At 40.6% G+C, this 18335-nt stretch overlaps 1 protein-coding gene across 6 annotated transcripts in view; it reads right to left on the reverse strand.

Moving 5' to 3' along the window:
- DMD (dystrophin) overlaps positions 1-18335 on the reverse strand; it is a 3186583-nt gene that overhangs the window by 2426726 nt on the left and 741522 nt on the right. For all 6 annotated transcript variants that reach the window (XM_044284724.1, XM_044284721.1, XM_044284723.1 and 3 more), the window contains exon 7: positions 6707-6825. In XM_044284724.1, coding sequence (XP_044140659.1) covers positions 6707-6825 — 119 coding nt within the window. The remainder of the gene's footprint in view (positions 1-6706; positions 6826-18335) is intronic.

An 18335-nucleotide genomic window follows, 5' to 3' on the forward strand; every position in this document is an offset into this window, starting at 1 on the left:
TCTCAGCTTGAGCCACAATTCTGGCACCCATACCTTTACACCATAATTAATATATTATTATTTTTTTTTCAGACTCTTTTTCCTACAGTGCTTGACAAGGAGGCATGGATTATATGTAACAATTTGGGAATACATTGTTCCGCGATTCTGGTGCAAAATTCTGGCATGAAGTAGGCTAACTGATGGTACAGACATAGATGATAATGTAAAATAGGCTTTATTTCAGAAAAATTGAGTGATTTTAGCTGATTTGTCGAAAGGATTTGCAACCAATTTATAAAGTGTTAATTTTATTTGTGGTTTGCATCATGCTCAACAGCTTTTATTTACTATAGGGTGCTCAGCAGTTTTTTGGCATAATTTTTAGCCAGATTTATCACTTGAGGGTTTTTAAAAAGGTCACAAGTATACGCCAGTCCCCTGGTGAAATAAAAACTGAAAGCACTTTTATAATAAATAACATTAGACTTTAGACTGAAAAATCCAAGGTAATTTGCATCACAAATTTAATGATTGCAGTACATCATTTGATAAATTTGTCACAGAAAAAAAAAAAAAAAAAAAATATATATATATATATATATATATATACTTTTTGGGTCATTTATTAAGACTGCATATGCCAGTTTTTGGTGCAACTTTTTTTAATGTCTGGGCAACAAAATATTGCCACACATGGCATTTTCATGCAGACTTGGACACTGGGGAGTGGAGGGGCAGTATGGAAGGGCAGCGGTGGTACATTTACCAGTCAGGAACTGGAGTAAATTTGAAAGTAGGCACACAAACTGTCAACGGATATGCCTAATTTAAAGGGGATGAAAAATGGGTTTTGATAAATAACCCCCATTACCTTTTTAGAATAGACACTCTACCGTTGTGGTACATTTATCATCTAGCATCAGTCACTATGATAAATCTGGCACATCTTTAGACTATCTAGTCTTAAGTGGTAATAATAGCTAGTTTGAAATTAGGAATCCAAAGTTGGGTTTGGTACCAAGGTACCAGCTAGTACCAAACCTGACTTCAGATTCCTTATTTAAAGATTCCTAATTTAAAATGTTTTTAAAGGTGCAGAAATTAAAAGTCTTGCGCGACTTCAGGTGAAACAAAGTTTGGCTCCATAGAGCCAATGCATTTTAAAGCTGTATGGGGACAGCACTTAAATTAAAGTTTTTGCATAAATCGACTTTGGATTGATGATCCGAAGCTCCATTCACTCAACACTACCTGCTAAATTTACACTTTTTAAATATTAAACAGGATTAGTTATTCTGCCCCTTTGTGTCAAAATAATCATGTCACTATCATTTTTTTTTGTTGGATTCATACACATGAAATGGAAGGCATATAAGGTACAGTAATGGAATACAGTTGTAGGAGCACCATATTTTGGATCAGTAAAGTTTATGTACTGTAGGTTATACAAAGCTATGATAAATGCATGTGTGTGATTCCTTATACAATGGAAGATATGTTTTGGTTCATATGGAACCACATGAAGAAAACACAATCTGCAATTTCCTAAAAAAAAATACATAAAATTGTGTTTCTTCTCTGATAAAAGTCAGATAACTAGGACAGTGCTAACTAAACAGTTGAAACAAGATCTGTGGATAAAGATTGTCCTTAATCCTCAGCAGTGGCGTCACCAAGGAAGGGGGGCAGAGGGGGCCCCCCTTGTCCCCCCCAACTAAAATGTGCCCCCATTCCTTTTAATTCCTGGTGGTCTGAGGGCCGGACTGGACCGCTCACAGGAATGTACATTTCTTCTAAACTGTAATTCGTATCCTGACCTGCAGTAACGTTAACTTCAACTTTAAATCAGCGCTCGGTAACAACTAACAGGCAGTGCAGGCGCGTGACTTCACTGTGAGCACCGCCCGCACTGCCTGTAGGCTGTAGCCTGTTAACGAAGCTAGCTGAGTGTAAGGTACTAGTAGTTAAGCGGCCACTGATTTAAAGTTAAAGTTACTGCCGGATATGGATTACAGTTTAGAAATGTCAAATGTACACTCCTGTGAGAGGCGGGGAGGGGGATCTGTGGATGACACTGTTAAGGGAGGGGCATATGTAGAGGACACTGTCATGGGGTGGATCTGTGGATGACGCATATACCATAAGATGCTACAGTCATGTGAAAAAATTAGGACACCCTTTGAAAGCATGTGGTTTTTTGTAACATTTTTAATAAAAGGTTATTTCATCTCCGTTTCAACAATACAGAGAGATTAAAGTAATCCGACTAAACAAAGAAAACTGAAGAAAAGTCTTTTCAAGATCTTCTGTAAATGTCATTCTACAAAAATGCCTATTCTAACTGAGGAAAAAGATAGGACACCCTTGCCCCTAATAGCGAGTGTTACCTCCTTTGGCTGAAATAACTGCAGTGAGACGGTTCTTGTAGCCATCTACCAGTCTTCGACATCGGTCTGAGGAAATTTTACCCCACTCCTCAATGCAGAACTTTTTCAGCTGTGAGATGTTTGAGGGGTTTCTTGCACGTACAGCCCTTTTCAAGTCACCCCACAGCATCTCAATGGGATTCAAATCTGGACTTTGACTTGGCCATTCCAGGACTCTCCATTTCTTCTTTTTCAGCCAATCTTTGGTTGATTTACTAGTATGTTTTGGGTCATTGTCATGTTGCATGGTCCAGTTCCGCTTCAGCTTTAATTTTCTAACTGATGGTCTCACATGTTCTTCAAGCACCTTCTGATACACAGTAGAATTCATTGTGGATTCTATGATGGTGAGCTGACCAGGTCCTGCTGCAGCAAAGCAGCCCCAAACCATGACACTTCCACCTCCATGCTTCACAGTTGGTATGAGGTTCTTTTCTTGGAATGCTGTGTTTGGTTTACGCCAAACATGTCCTCTGCTGTTGTGTCCAAATAATTCAATTTTGGACTCATCTGTCCAAAGAACATTATTCCAGAAGTCCTGGTCTTTGTCAACTTTATCTCTGGCAAATGTCAGTCTGGCCTCGATGTTTCTCTTGGAAAGCAAAGGTTTCCTCCTTGCACACCTCCCATGCAAGTTAAACTTGTACAGTCTCTTTCTGATTGTAGAGGCATGTACTTCTACATCAACAGTAGCCAGAGCCTGCTGTAGTTCTCGAGATGACACTTTAGGGTTTTTGGAGACCTCTTTTAGCATCTTGCGGTCTGCTCTTGGGGTGAACTTGCTGGGGCGACCAGTCCTGGGCATGTTGGCAGTTGTTTTGAAAGCCCTCCACTTGCAGACTATCTTCCGGACAGTGGAATGGCTGATTTCAAAATCTTTTGAGATCTTTTTAAATCCCTTCCCAGACTCATAGGCTGCTACAATCTTTTTTCTGAAGTCCTCTGACAGCTCTTTTGCTCTCACCATGGTGCTCACTCTCACTTCAACAGTCAGGAGCACACCAAACTAAATGTCTGAGGTTTAAATAGGGCAAGCCTCATTCAACATGCAGAGTAACGATCTACTAATTATGTGCACCTGGTGTGATATACCTGTGTGAGATCTGAGCCAATTTAAGAGGGAATACATGTGAGGGTGTCCTATCTTTTTCCTCAGTTAGAATAGGCATTTTTGTAGAATGACATTTACAGAAGATCTTGAAAAGACTTTTCTTCAGTTTTCTTTGTTTAGTTGGATTACTTTAATCTCTCTGTATTGTTGAAACGGAGATGAAATAACCTTTTATTAAAAATGTTACAAAAAACCACATGCTTTCAAAGGGTGTCCTAATTTTTTCACATGACTGTAGATGTCTCCATGTATGTGCTGTTGTGCTCTGGGGCAATCGTCTTTTTCCGATTGGCCACGGTGCACACCACGTACATAACCAGGAATCTTGTTTTTAACACCCAGTGCTATTTTGTTAAATGGAACGCCCAGGAATATGTATTGCATATGTGATGTTAACTATGCCCATTGGGCCCGCCTCCTTCGCATGTGATTCTTAGCAGTACAATCATGTATTTATGCTATCATGTATTTTTGATTTATATGATTATCATATGAATTTTTTGGTACATCTATGTACACTATTATGTATTTTTTGATCACTGTATGAACCTTTTTTTTTGATCACTGTATGAACTTCTCTTTCTGTACATTATGTCTTGTCAGCCTGATGAAGGGCGATTATTACGCCTGAAACGTTGCAACTGACAAAAAAACCCACCTATTCCGGCTGAAATAACATGAAATAAAATCATTTAATTATCACTAAAAAAAAGGAGTGCTGTCTAAATATTTGTGACACTCCAGGCACAATTATGTTCCCATTCTCAGGATTGGTGGGGGCCCCAGTGGTCAGACCCCCATCTCCTGCTTTAGCCTATAGAGCAGTGGTCTCCAAACTGTGGAGCTCCAGATATTGAAAAACAACCACTCCCAGCATGCCTGAACAGTCAACGGGAGTTGTAGTTTTGCAATATCTGGAGCAATATCCACAGTTTGGGGACCACTGCTATAAAGAGAAAGGCAGCAGCTTCAGTGTCTCTAAACCCTGTTCCCCACACACTATGACAGTCCACCAGCTGCACTATGCACTGCAGGAGCCAGCAACAGTTCTGATAACATAGTAAGTCATTTAACTGGATCTTCTTACTGTCACAGCTGCTGGCTCCTTCTGCTCTATCTGCCTTATTAATTACTCACTGAGGCAGGCTGGCTCACTCACTGGCTGTACTCTCATTCTGGGCCTCTGGCTACCAGGCAGCTGGCTCTTTCACACCTCTCTCTCTAGTTCTTAGTCCCGGCTAGGCCTCCTTCTATTCCCCTCACCGGCAGTGCGACAGACGGTCCTGCCTTCACTTCTTTCTCCCACACTGCCCTGTGGCGGCGGCGCTGACTCCGGGGGCTGTCCCGGCACTGACTGAGGAGGAGGCGCCCCGGCGCTGCACATCACATTATGCACAGTCCGACGTCACATGGCTCATCTGGTGAGTTTCCATGAAATCGCAATTCGATTATTATAACTTGAATTAATCGCATTGCGAATTCAACTATATGGGTATTTGGGTATTTTACATATGGGTATATGGGTATTTTACAAAATTTCGGAATATTGCTCTAACTTCGTCTTTTAGAATATTCATAATATTGCTCTAACTTCGTCTTTTAGAATATATTTGTAATATTGCTCTAACTTCGTCTTTTAGAATATTACGAATATTCTAAAAGACGAAGTTAGAGCAATATTAAGACTATACGTAAAAAGTTGAAATCGCAATGCGATTAATATAAATTGAAGTAATCGCATGGCGATTTCAACTTAGCATTGCTATATTCCATATTAGGCTAGAATGAACGAAATATGGTATATAGCAGTGTCAAGTTGAAATCGCAATTCGATTATAATAACTTGAATTAATCGGATTGCGATTTCAACTTAACACTGCTATATTCCATATTCGTTAATTCTAGCCTAATATGGAATATAGCAGTGCTAAGTTGAAATCGCCATGCGATTACTTCGAGTTATATTAATCGCATTGCGATTTCAACTTTTTACGTATATTCTTAATATTGCTCTAATATCGTCTTTTAGAATATTCGTAATATTCTAAAAGACGAAGTTAGAGCAATATAACGAATATTCTAAAAGACGAAGTTAGAGCAATATTACGAAATTTCGTAAAATACACATATTAGCCTAGCCAAAGTCAATTAGCATAGGAACGTTGCCTTATACTATCAAAAGAAATAATCGCAATACGCGATAAATTAAATTGCATATTATTTGCGATAATTGGAATAATTACGAATATTTGATTTCGACAAATATAACTCGAATATTCATTTGAATATTCACGAAATATCGCGAAATCGAATATGGCACCTCCCGCTCATCGCTACTATACAATATACGCCGCTGTGCTTGGTGAGCTGAGAAGAGGCAGCAGCATCCCTAGGTGGGCTTTTATTGAGGTAGGTGCTACCACATTGGACGTATGTCAAATTTATTACTACTGTGCCATTTTTTTTTTTATAAATTTGGCACAGGAGCATATAGCAATTCCTGTCTAAACACTAACCTCAAATAAACCTACAATGATAATTTCCCCCTCCAATATGTTTTTGAAGCTATTCAAAGTAGACCACAAACTTGTTCCAACAGATATAAAACTCTGTGGATTTTGAAATAACTTCCATACACCTAGTATAATGAAGACATATTTGTAATATGCATTTATTCTTTTCTTCTTTCTTCTCAATTCTAAGTGACAGATTACATACTGTAAATAATAGAAAGTTGACTGGTAGTCTGTCCCTGCGGCCAAATTACTTTTGCCCACTTCGAAAAATATGTAATTTCCAAGGTTGTTAAACTTCATGCTCCCTCTGTGTTCAACCCTTAGCAATTAAAAAATAAAAAATGTAGCATTGTTCTTGCTACTTGCAGAGAGTGGCTTAGAGAAGCTGGGTTCAGAAAGGGTTCTCTTGTGTTGCTTATGTGAATGACTACAAACTACTTTCAAATTACTCATGTAAAAGAAATAATGCACATTAACTAAGAGTAGAGCTCCTGAATGCATGTATGAAAATTATGACTAACAAAAGCAGACGACGAGTGCCCCCTCTTCGAGTATTTCCCCCAAGACCTTTTATAACACTTATTTTGCATACAAAGTATATCCAGCATAAGTCATCATTTCCACAGGGAAGGTTTGTAAAGAAAGTTAAAAGCTCAAGTTTGTTTGCCTACCATCAGGATCGAGAAGATTTGCAATTCCCAAGTGTTGCTGGGCAGTGTTGAATGCATGATCCAGTCGATGAACAGCAGATTGTTGGCTGAGCACACTATTCCACTCAAACAGATCCGGTCTGCAAAATAAATATGCATCTTTTTAGTTTACAAAAAGAAACTTAAAGCACTGCAATACTTGCCAACTTTTCAAAATTGGCTTCACAGAGGTCTATGAATGTGGAAAATATCTTTATGCTCTATCTTTATGCTCTATATCTATACTTCTGTGATGTCTGGGAGGCCTCCCCTAACCCTTACAAATGTCTGGGAGGCCTCCCCTTTTTCAGGAGCATCCTGCACATTCTGGGAAAGTATGCTACAAAAGTCCAAAATAAAAATAGCTTGTTCCATCCAGCATGTGATCCCACATGTATATGTCCTTGTCACATATTAACATTCACGTATCGTACAAACCTTTGTTATCACTGCTGTCCCTACCAGAATAGAAGAAAGTAAGGGTAAAACCACACTGTGAAGTTTCTGCATGCAGTTCTGGAAGCCAAAATCATAAGTGGATCATAAAAGTAAAGAAACTATGAAAAACAAATGCATTCTCTCTTTTTTTAATTCACTACTGGTTTTGGCTTTCAAAACTGCATGTAGACAATTGGTTGTGTGGCCATACCCTAATTCTGATTGCCCCACCAACTTTACAGAATCATGGCAACAAGAACATGGCTACTTTACCCCCCGGAGTTTTTTTTGTTTTTGTATTTCACTCCCTGTCTTTCTGGGGCCATAACTTTTTGCGTTTTCCGTTCGCATAGCAGTATGAAGACTTGTTTCTTTGCGGGACGAGTTGCACTTTCTAACTCACAATTTAATATTGGATACAATATAGTAGAGAAATGGAAAAAGACTCCAAATGGGGTGAAATTGGAAAAAATAAATAAATTCTGCAGCAGTTTAATAGTTTTAGTTTTTATGGCATTCCCTATGTGGTAAAACAGACTTATTAAGTTAATTCTCCAGCTTAGTACAATTACATAAATACCACATAAAAACCTTGAAAAAAAATAAAAAAATATTTTGACACCTTTAACTATTTTTACAGCTCTGTGCCCCCACCTGTCTGGAACCTGCCTCTTTCTTTTCTGCTCTTTCTGTTTGGGAAGTATTGTATGCTGCCGGTTCTGCCCTGCTTTTCAATGAGGACATCCTTATTTAAGACAATCAGCAGCTACTGCTGAGCCCAGATTAGAAGGAGGTGGGCAAGTAGTGTTGATGTTCTGCATAGGAGCAGTATTGCAAGTGGTCAGGGATGTGAAAATGAGACTGGTGGGGGTGACATGCAGACAGTAGTGGATGATGATGTAGCTGATGACTCGTGGGAGCCGGGTGAAGAGGGGGCTTCAATATTCATCAAGGGGTGGCAGCTTGCCCTTGAAACAGCAGCAGGGTGGCACAATGTGGCTCAGCCAGCAGGGTGTAAGCGTGGCAGTGAGCCAGCAGGGTGGCAGCAGTTTGAGGTCTATAGCAAAACATGTCCGGGGTACACCATCTGCCACTCAGGAAACAACTAGCAGGACACGGCTTTATAAATGCAGCGACAGGCAGTCAACATGGAGCGGTGGGGGTAAAATGCTATTTTTGCCTTTGTGGGAATTTTTTATCAAGACGCTAGAGGATGTCAGTGTAGCTGTGTGTAGAATCTGTGGGCAGAATGTGAAGTGGGGCCAAGGTGCCAATGTTGGCACCTCGGCCCTGTGTCAACGCATGCAGTGTCACCATAAAATGGCCTGGGAAAACCATGGAACTAATGATGTAGCAAAGCCTGAGGCATCGTCTAGTGGCCCGCAACCCTTTTCCAGTAATCAAGGCTATACCACCTTAGCAGAACTGAGTCGTGTTTCCTTCCCATCATCTACTGGTCCTGATACTCCTCCTACTACTCCTTGCCACTCATTTCACTAGCAATTGATCACTGATGGCTTATCCCCAGGCAAGATGGAGAGTCCCAAGCCATCATTAATTCTCCAAAAAGTATGTACCAGCCTTGCACACATATGGTGAGCAGAAGTCCTTGAGCCTGTCGATATTTGGTACAGTTCATAGCAGCACCAACATATAAGAACTTCTAAAGCGCAGGCAGAAGAAAAACTAGCTCAGTCTATGAAAAAAGGGGATAAGACATTCTTCAGATATATAAATGAAAAAAGGAAATTAAAACAAGGAATAACTAAATTAAAATAAAGGACGGAAGGTATGTAGAAGAGAATAAAGGGCTAGCCGACTGCCTTAATGAATACTTCTGTTCAGTTTTTACAAAAGAAAAAGAAGGAGAAGGACCTCCACTAGAAAGGATGACTATTAAATCGTTTGATGCATGTGTCTTTACAGAGGAAGATGTTCTAAGTTTGCTGTCTAAAGTGAAGACAAATAAGTCACAGGGGCCTGATGAGATACACCCAAAATTATTAAAAGAGCTTAGTGGTGAGCTGGCAAAACCGTTAACAGATTTATTTAACCAATCATTAGTAACAGGAGTCGTCCCGGAAGATTGGAAATTGGCAAATGTCGTGCCCATTCACAAGAAAGGTAGTAGGGAGGAATCGAGCAACTATAGACCAGTGAGTCTGACATCAATAGTAGGCAAATTAATGGAAACCCTATTAAAGGATAGGATTGTGGAACATCTAAAATCCCATGGATTGCAAGATGAAAAACAGCATGGGTTTACTTCAGGGAGATCATGTCAAACAAATCTTATAGATTTTTTTGACTGGGTGACTAAAATAATAGACGGTGGAGGTGCAGTAGACATCGCATATCTAGATTTTAGTAAGGCTTTTGACACTGTCCCACATAGAAGACTTATCAATAAACTGCAGTCATTGAGCATGGACTCCCATATTGTTGAGTGGATTAGGCAGTGGCTGAGTGACAGACAACAGAGGGTTGTAGTCAATGGAGAACATTCAAAACAAGGTCATGTTACCAGTGGGATTCCACAGGGATCTGTACTGGGACCAATTTTGTTTAATATCTTCATAAGTGACATTGCAAAAGGCCTCGATGGTAAGGTTTGTCTTTTTGCTGATGACACAAAGATATGTAACAGGGTTGATGTTCCTGGAGGGAAACGCCAAATGGAAAAGGACTTAGGAAAACTAGAAGAATGGTCAGAACTCTGGCAACTGAAATTTAATGTGGATAAGTGCAAGATAATGCACCTGGGGCGTAAAAACCCAAGGGCAGAATATAGAATATTCGACACAGTCCTGACCTCAGTATCTGAGGAAAGGGATTTAGGAGTAATTATTTCAGAAGACTTAAAGGTGGGAAGACAATGTAATAAAGCAGCATGAAATGCAAGCAGAATGCTTGGATGTATAGGGAGAGGTATAAGCAGTAGAAAGAGTGAAGTGCTTATGCCGCTGTACAGATCACTAGTGAGACCTCACTTGGAGTATTGTGCGCAGTACTGGAGGCCATATCTCCAGAAGGATATAGATACTCTAGAGAGAGTTCAGAGAAGAGCTACTAAACTAGTACATGGATTGCAGGATAAAACTTACCAGGAAAGGTTAAAAGACCTTAATATGTATAGCTTGGAAGAAAGAAGAGACCGAGGGGATATGATAGAAACTTTTAAATACATAAAGGGAATCAACTCGGTAAAGGAGGAGAGCATATTTAAAAGAAGAAAAACTACCACAAGAGGACACAGTTTTAAATTAGAGGGGCAAAGGTTTAAAAGTAATATAAGGAAGTATTACTTTACTGAGAGGGTAGTGGATGCATGGAATAGCCTTCCTGCAGAAGTGGTAGCTGCAAATACAGTGAAGGAGTTTAAGCATGCATGGGATAGGCATAAGGCCATCCTTCATATAAGATAGGGCCGGGGCTATTCATAGGGTTCAGATATATTGGGCAGACTAGATGGGCCAAATGGTTCTTATCTGCCGACACATTCTATGTTTCTATGTTTCTATGTTTCTATAACACCTATGTGTGCTATTCTTCACTTGGCCTACCATATCGAACTGAGTCACACCAGTGTTGATCTGCTCTGAGTCCTTCAACAAGAAATCGAATCCTAGTTATCTCCCTGGCAACTGAAGATGTCAAGGAGAGCTGACCCATGCGCCCTGCCAGGCACATGTCTTTAATCTGGTTGTAAAGCGGTTCCTGAAGTCTTTCACCCTGCTAGACATCTTAAAAATGGCCAGGAAACTGTGCATGTCATTCAACTACTCATTCCCTGCAAAACACACCATCCTTGAGCTGCAAAGGCAAAACAGTGTTCCCCAATATCACCTTATATGCGAGGTCTCCACAGGTTGGAACGCCACCCTTTATATGTTAGACCGACAATATGAGTATAGAAAGGATATGAACAATTTCTTGATTAAGCAGGCGGACAGGAGCACTCCCCTGTATGTCTTCGACGTTAGCCCATGGCAGCTCATGTATGGGACCTGCCATTTGGTCAGGCCTTTTAATGAGGCCACTTTAATTGTTAGTTTCCAGAATTACAGAATGAATTATGTCATTCCACTCTTTCACGTCCAGAAGCAGATGATGATAAATACATGGTGCCTATATCTCATGGCCACCTAAGCTCTGTAAGGGTTGAACTGGTGGAGGTGGACGAGGAAGAGGACATTCACGTACAAACAATGTATACAAAAGTAGGTGTTTTTTCTGCACAAGTGACAGGAGAGGAGCAGGAGGAGCTGGAGCAGCTGGAAGGCGATGAGGAGGACCAGGCAGATGACCCCCGACAGACCGTTGTAGTATGCAGTGGAGATGGAGGCAGGGAGTCCCTCTGATTCCCTTGTTCAAATGGCCAGATGCATGCTGAGTTTCTTACATAGTGACAATCATTTTATCACTAGAGATGTCCCGAACCATTCGCCGGCGAACATAGCTTGTTCACATTCGCCGCGGCGGGCGAACATATGCGATGTTCAGTCCTCCCCCTATACATCATCATTGAGCAAACTCACAGTCAGCAGACACATTCCAGCCAATGAGCATACCCTCCCTCCCAGATCCTTCCACCTCCTATCAAAAAGCAAGGACAGCATCCATCTAAGATTAATTCTGAAGCTGCAGTGTCACAAATTTGACTAAGTTGCAATTGCAATACGATTAATACAGGTTATATTAATCGCATTGCGAATTAAACTTAGAGCTGGGTTCCTAATGGTTGTATTGCTAGAATATAATGAAGATTGAGAATATAGTGCTATATTCGTTGTCAATTCTAGCAATACAACCATTATGAACTTAGCTCTAAGTTGAATTTGCAATGCGATTAATGCAGGTTATATTAATAGCATTGCAAATTAAACTTACCACACTCTGCGTCAACAACGTAATTTTTCATGGGAGTTTTGCCATGGATCCCCCTCCGGCATGCCAAAGTCCAGGTGTTAGTCCCCTTGAAACAACTTTTCCATCACTATTGTGGCCAGAAAGAGTCCCTGTGGGTTTTAAAATTTACCTGCCTATTGAAGTCTAGTTCGCAAACATTTGTGGAAGTTCGCTTTCGCCGTTCGCAAACGGAAAATTTTATGTTCGCGGCATCTCTAATTATCACCATTCAGCAGAGTGATGATTACTGGCTCTCCACCATATTAGACTCTCGCTACCGGTCCAAAATGGGGGCCTTTTTTCCACCTGCTGAAAGGAAGATTAAACTCAACTAATATTAAGACATCCAGGGGCGTAACTATTGTAATCGCAGAGGGAGCGACCACGGCCAGGCCCAGCGGGGGCCCTCTGCACTCATGTGTAATGGGAGCCTTCTGACGGGCCTGGCATGAAGTACAGTGAGAATTCCAGGCCTGTCAGAGCGCTCATCAAACATGAGGGGGCGCAGAGGCAAGAAGGTGGGACGCACTCACCCGGCTCGGCAGTTCTTTTCACTGCCAGGCTGTTTGTTTTCAGAGTGAAGCAGGGAGACCTCTCCGCTCTCTGCTTCACTGTTCTTCAGAACTCAGGCGCTCCCTCTGCAGGTCGCACATCGCACTGCTGGCTGTGGGAGAAGCACTGAAAGTCCAGGAATCGGCCTCCGGCACAGCCAGCAGCGCAATATGAGTGTTGGACGGTCAGGGAAGAAGGTAAATATTTTATTTCCATAAAGCTGCAAACAGGGGGCAACAACTGAGTGAGGGGGCACACAAGAGCATAACCACTCTGAGGGGCACATAACTGGCATAACTGCTGTAAGGGGGAACATATCTGGCATAACCACTGTGAGGGGGCACATATCTGGCATAACCACTGTGAGGGGCACATATTTGGTATAACTATTGTGAGGGGCACATATCTGGTATAACTACTGTGAGGGGCACATATCTGGGAATAATGATTGTGAGGGGGCACATATCTGGGCATAGCCACTATGAGGGGCACATATCTGGCATAAGTACTGTGAGGGACACATAATCTGGCATAACTGCTGTGAGGGGAACATATCTGGTATAACCACTGTAAGGGGCACATAACCGGCTATAAACACTGAGAGGGGGCACATATCTGGCATAACCACTGTGAGGGGGCACATATCTGGCATAACAACTGTGAGTGGCACATATCTGGCAAACATGAGGGGGTGCAGAGGAGAGAAGGTGGGGCGTCCTCACCCGGCTCGGCAGTTCTTGTCACTGCCGGGCTGTTTGTTTTCAGAGTGAAGCAGGGAGACCTCTCCGCTCTCTGCTTCACTGTTCTTCAGAACTCAGGCGCTCCCTCTGCAGTTCGCACATCGCACTGCTGGCTGTGGGAGAAGCACTGAAAGCCCAGGAATCGGCCTCCGGCACAGCCAGCAGTGCAATATGAGTGTTGGAGCGTCAGGGAAGAAGGTAAATATTTTATTTGCATAAAGCTGCAAACAGGGGGCAACAACTGAGTGAGGGGGCACACAAGAGCATAACCACTCTGAGGGGCACATAACTGCTGTGAGGGGGAACATATCTGCCAAAAGCTGGGTATGTGCAAGCCAACAATCTATCCATGAGACAGATACAGTTGGCATACCTTACAATGGCAGCCTTGTGTACTATGAGACATTCAAAACCAGTTCTCATCTGACTGAGAGCCAGTAAGCTTCAAAGTTGCTTCATAGATGTTGGATGGCTTGGGTGGACCTGCACACCTAGATCATTATCATTATGGTGACAAAAAGTTAATTGTCCTAACATAATATTCAATAACCTTTCTATACAGTTTTGTCATGTAAACTCATTTGCAAATTAGCTAGATCTGCTTGTTTTTGAGCTGAAACACAATTTTGCATGGAAAATTTGTGATATAAATTTGCGATTAGAATATTCGCGATCAGCACTACTCATGAACAGCACCATTTATTGGATTCATAGTCTTATAAAAAGACTATGAATCCAATAGATAGCGCTGTTCATGACTCATGAACTGTGCCATCTATTGGTTTCATAGTCTTATGACAAAACTATGAATCCAATAGATGGCACTGTTCATGACTCATGAACAGAGCCATCTATTGGTTTCATAGTCTTTTTTTTAAATAAATTTTATTAGGTTTTGATATAATTTGCACATTTACATTCAAAGGTACATATTGGATCAAATTATAGTTCATAGTCCATATGTGCAGTGAAAACAAAGATAAAACACATAAGCAGTGCAATAATCCTTTCCCTAAACATTTCCCCTCCCCCTTCTATACAGGTGATGTGGTTTAAAGTTTTCTTTTTATTATAGGTATGTGTAGGAGGTGTACAGTGTCTCATTTCGGAGTTCATGTGGATTTATTTTTGTGTAGTCTCATGGTAGTGCGTCTTTATGAAAGGATTGATGATGCTTTATATGTTATTGGTTTCATAGTCCTATGACAAGACTATGAATCCAATATATGGCGCTGTTCATGAGTAATGTAGATCGCAAATATAATCACACATTTTTATCGCAAATTTTCCATGCAAATGGTTTTTCAGCTGAATAACAAGGCAGATTCTGCTCATTTGCATGTCTTTCTCATATGCCCATGTTTATGCAAATGAGTTTACAGGACACAACTGTATAGAAAGGTTATTGAATATTATGTTAGGACAATCAGAAAACTTTTTGTCACCCTAATGATAATGATCTAGGTGCGCAGGTCCACCCAAGCCATCCAACAGGTATGAAGCAACTTTGAGGCTTACTGGTTCTTAGTTAGATGAGACCTGGTTTTGAATTTCTCATAGTGCACAAGGCTGCCATTGTAAGGTATACTAACTGTATCTGTCTCATGGAGTAAAAAGATCATAGAGAGGTACGGAGCATTATAAATCATGCTAATGCTCTGTGTCTCTGCTGTCCAGAATGGGGCTTGACTCTCTTTCATGCAGCGGATTACCTGCACGGCATCCGCTCGTGTGAAAGACCCCTTAGTGTAAAAAAAAAAACTGCTGCCTCTCTGTAAAAATTGGGGGGCCCGATCCAAAGTTTGCACTGGGGCCCATACCACTCTAGCTATGCCACTGAAGACATCCTATCTAGTTAGTTGGTCGCTACCATTGTGGGCTATCACCCATCCTCACAAAGGTCTGACCAGAGGTGCCCTCTGCACTCACGCTCCATTGCCATGACTGCTGTATGGGGGCTGAGGGGACAGGAGCAGCACCCGCTCCATCAGCAGCAACTTAAGCCTTGAGTCTAATGAGCACTTTTCTTCACCTGCCTACTGAAGAAACCACCCAGGAGCAGCAACAGAACATGGAGCAGAACCTGAAATAGGAGGTGGCGGCATACTTGGACTGCACCACGCCACCCCAGATCTCCTAAACTACTGGGAAGCCAAACTTGATTTATAACCACAACTGTCCGAGTTTGCCCTGGACAAGCTTTTTTGCTCAGCCAGTAGTCTGGCATCATAGTAGGTGTTTATTGTGGCAAGGGTATAGTTACCCCAAAGAGAACTCACCTTTCAACACAAAATGTTGAGAGACTAATGTTTGTAAAGATGAATCAGGTGTGGACCAGCTAGGATTTTCACACGTCAGTGCCTCATACATCAGACTAATTTGGCAAATCTAATTTTTGAACCTCGCTTATCTCTATTGTTGATCTATCCTGAGGATCGGTCATCAATATAAACAATCTGCACAACCCCTTTAAGTATTATACTACATATTTTGAAACCCAATGATCGGGTCTATTTTTCCATTCCATAACTTTTGCATGAGTCTTAGGCCAAATTCCTACTGCCATGTTTAAATGTGAAAAGTGTTAACTATGTTCTTGATACCCAATAAAAATGGGAATCAGCCCAACTAAGTCTGTTCCTGTCCTTTTTGAATGCCCCATAGCAGTTGTATAACCTTTCTGCATGCTATTTATGCCCTTGAAAAGAAGATTGCTCCTATTTCATGGAGTTGCACTATAACAAACAAAAAACAAAACACTAGTACTTCCAGAAATAACTATTTGTCCTTTTGTTAGACTATTGTTCCCATACTGACTGCTAATGCTCTTTAATTGTCATGCTGGTATAGATGTAGTGATGACTGTGACCACTGATTCCTTGTTTTAAGAAAAAGAAGAAGCAATTACCTTTCATGTAATAACCTCTGTGAAAAATCTTTAACAGCTCTTAAGAAAAAAAGTAAGTGACAAGAAGGATCTTATAAACTACATAAAAAAATCAATTAAGAGCTGTGACAAAAAAAGCGTTATCGGGAAGGAGAATCCTGAGATTTTTTATATTGTGTAACTCATGCAGGTATCTTATCTGGTGTGGACGTATATGCTATTCTGAGCATCTAATTTAGCCTTTTTCAGCTGTATGTCAATTGCGCTCAATTGTGTTTACTTCAAGAGAGCTGTTTGCGAATTGACGAATAACCATGTCGTGATGCAGGTGCTCCAACTAATTAAAAATTTCAAAGTTATTAAAACTCCAATTTCCCACCTGTCTCACCCCTGTGCTTTAATGCGGTAATTATGAATGTAACTGGAGTAATTAAACTTAGAAGTTGCTGCTTTTCATTTGTTTATCCCAAATACTTAAAGGGATGGCCCATTACCAACATGTATCCTATTCCGTGGATGGAGGAGAAGTGTTATAATGGGACAAGCCCTTTAAATCAGAAGTATAATTATAAGGCATTCTAAAAAAAATGTTCTCCGGTTAATTGTTCCCATTGTAAGCCCCATTGTTTAAAATGTATTTGCTCCACTGAGTCCTTGTTCTTCTCACCGCAAGTAATGCAAGACTTGCTTAGTCTTGAACCTGTGACATCACAGTCAGGTTCTGCACATAAATTACTGTTTCAGAATCCAAAGCCAAACTCGGGTTTGTGTCTCAGTTCGGCTTTGGATTTTAAAGCAGTAATTTATGCACAGAACTGAACTCTAACGTGACATAAGACTAGGCAAGTCTAGCATTACTTGTGGCAAGAAAAACAAGGCCTCAGTAGAGCCAATACATTTTATTGCGGTATGGAGCACATTCTAAGCAAAACTTTCAAATGATTAAGGTTCGGATAGAACAGTCCGAACCCAATTCCCTCAAGCCAAATTACCATGGTATCTGCCAGCTATGGAGGCCTATGAGGCCCAGCCCCCAGACTGGGTCTCATAGGCAATTGTCCGCGTGAAACTGACAATTTGAATGCTTTACAATGCAGCATGTATTTATTGTATTGCACTGTTGCAGTGACTGCAGCTAACATTTAGTACATTATCTGTACTGAGGCGAATTTTTACTTTGTTATCTGGGTTATTACATAGAACTACAGGTAAGACGTGTCTGACATATCTACTGGAATCCAATAGATACAGGACCCTCCATGGGTCCCATTCACACATAGAAGTAAATGGATAGAGCCACGAATGTGGAGACACATCTCCATACACTGTAGCAGGAAAATGAAGCCCTGTTCTTGAGATTAACTTTGGATGCAGTTTCCAAAATGTAGTAAGGTTAGTTTTACAATTGAGTAGTGTTGATCACGAATATTCGAATTTCGAATTTTTATCGTGAATATAGGTACTTCGAAAATTCGCAAATATTTCGAATATAGTTATATATATTCGTAATTTCGAATATTCGATTTTTTCCCGATTTTTTCCCGATTTTTTTTTTTTTTTTAATCAGTACACATGATCCCTTCCTGCTTCTAGCTTGAGGGCCAATAAGAAGGCTGCAATATACTTGACTTTAGGAGTAGTGATGAGCGGCAGGGGTCATATTCGAAAATGCACGATTTTTTTTTCTTGAATCGGCAAGGTAATGAAAGTGTAATATGCGAATTTTCGTAATTCGAATTGGAAAAAAAATCACAACTATAAAAAAAAGATTATAGCACTATATTAGCTAAATTGCTCTATATTAGTTTTTTTGAATATTCGCTATATTGCTATATATTACGAATATTCGAAAAAACTGTTATAGCAATATAGGGAATATTCGAAAAATCGAATATAGAGCAATTTAGCTAATATAGTGCTATAATCTTCTTTGTCTAATAGTTGTAAGTTGAAAAATTCGCAATAAAAATTCGAATCCGAAAAATCGAATTACGAAAATTTGCATATTACACAATCATTACTTTGCCGATTTTTTTTCAAGAAAAAAATCGCGAATTTTCGAATTTTCGAATATTCGACGAATATT

The sequence above is a fragment of the Bufo gargarizans genome, chromosome 3 (assembly GCF_014858855.1).
Source record: "Bufo gargarizans isolate SCDJY-AF-19 chromosome 3, ASM1485885v1, whole genome shotgun sequence".
NCBI lineage: Eukaryota > Metazoa > Chordata > Amphibia > Anura > Bufonidae > Bufo > Bufo gargarizans.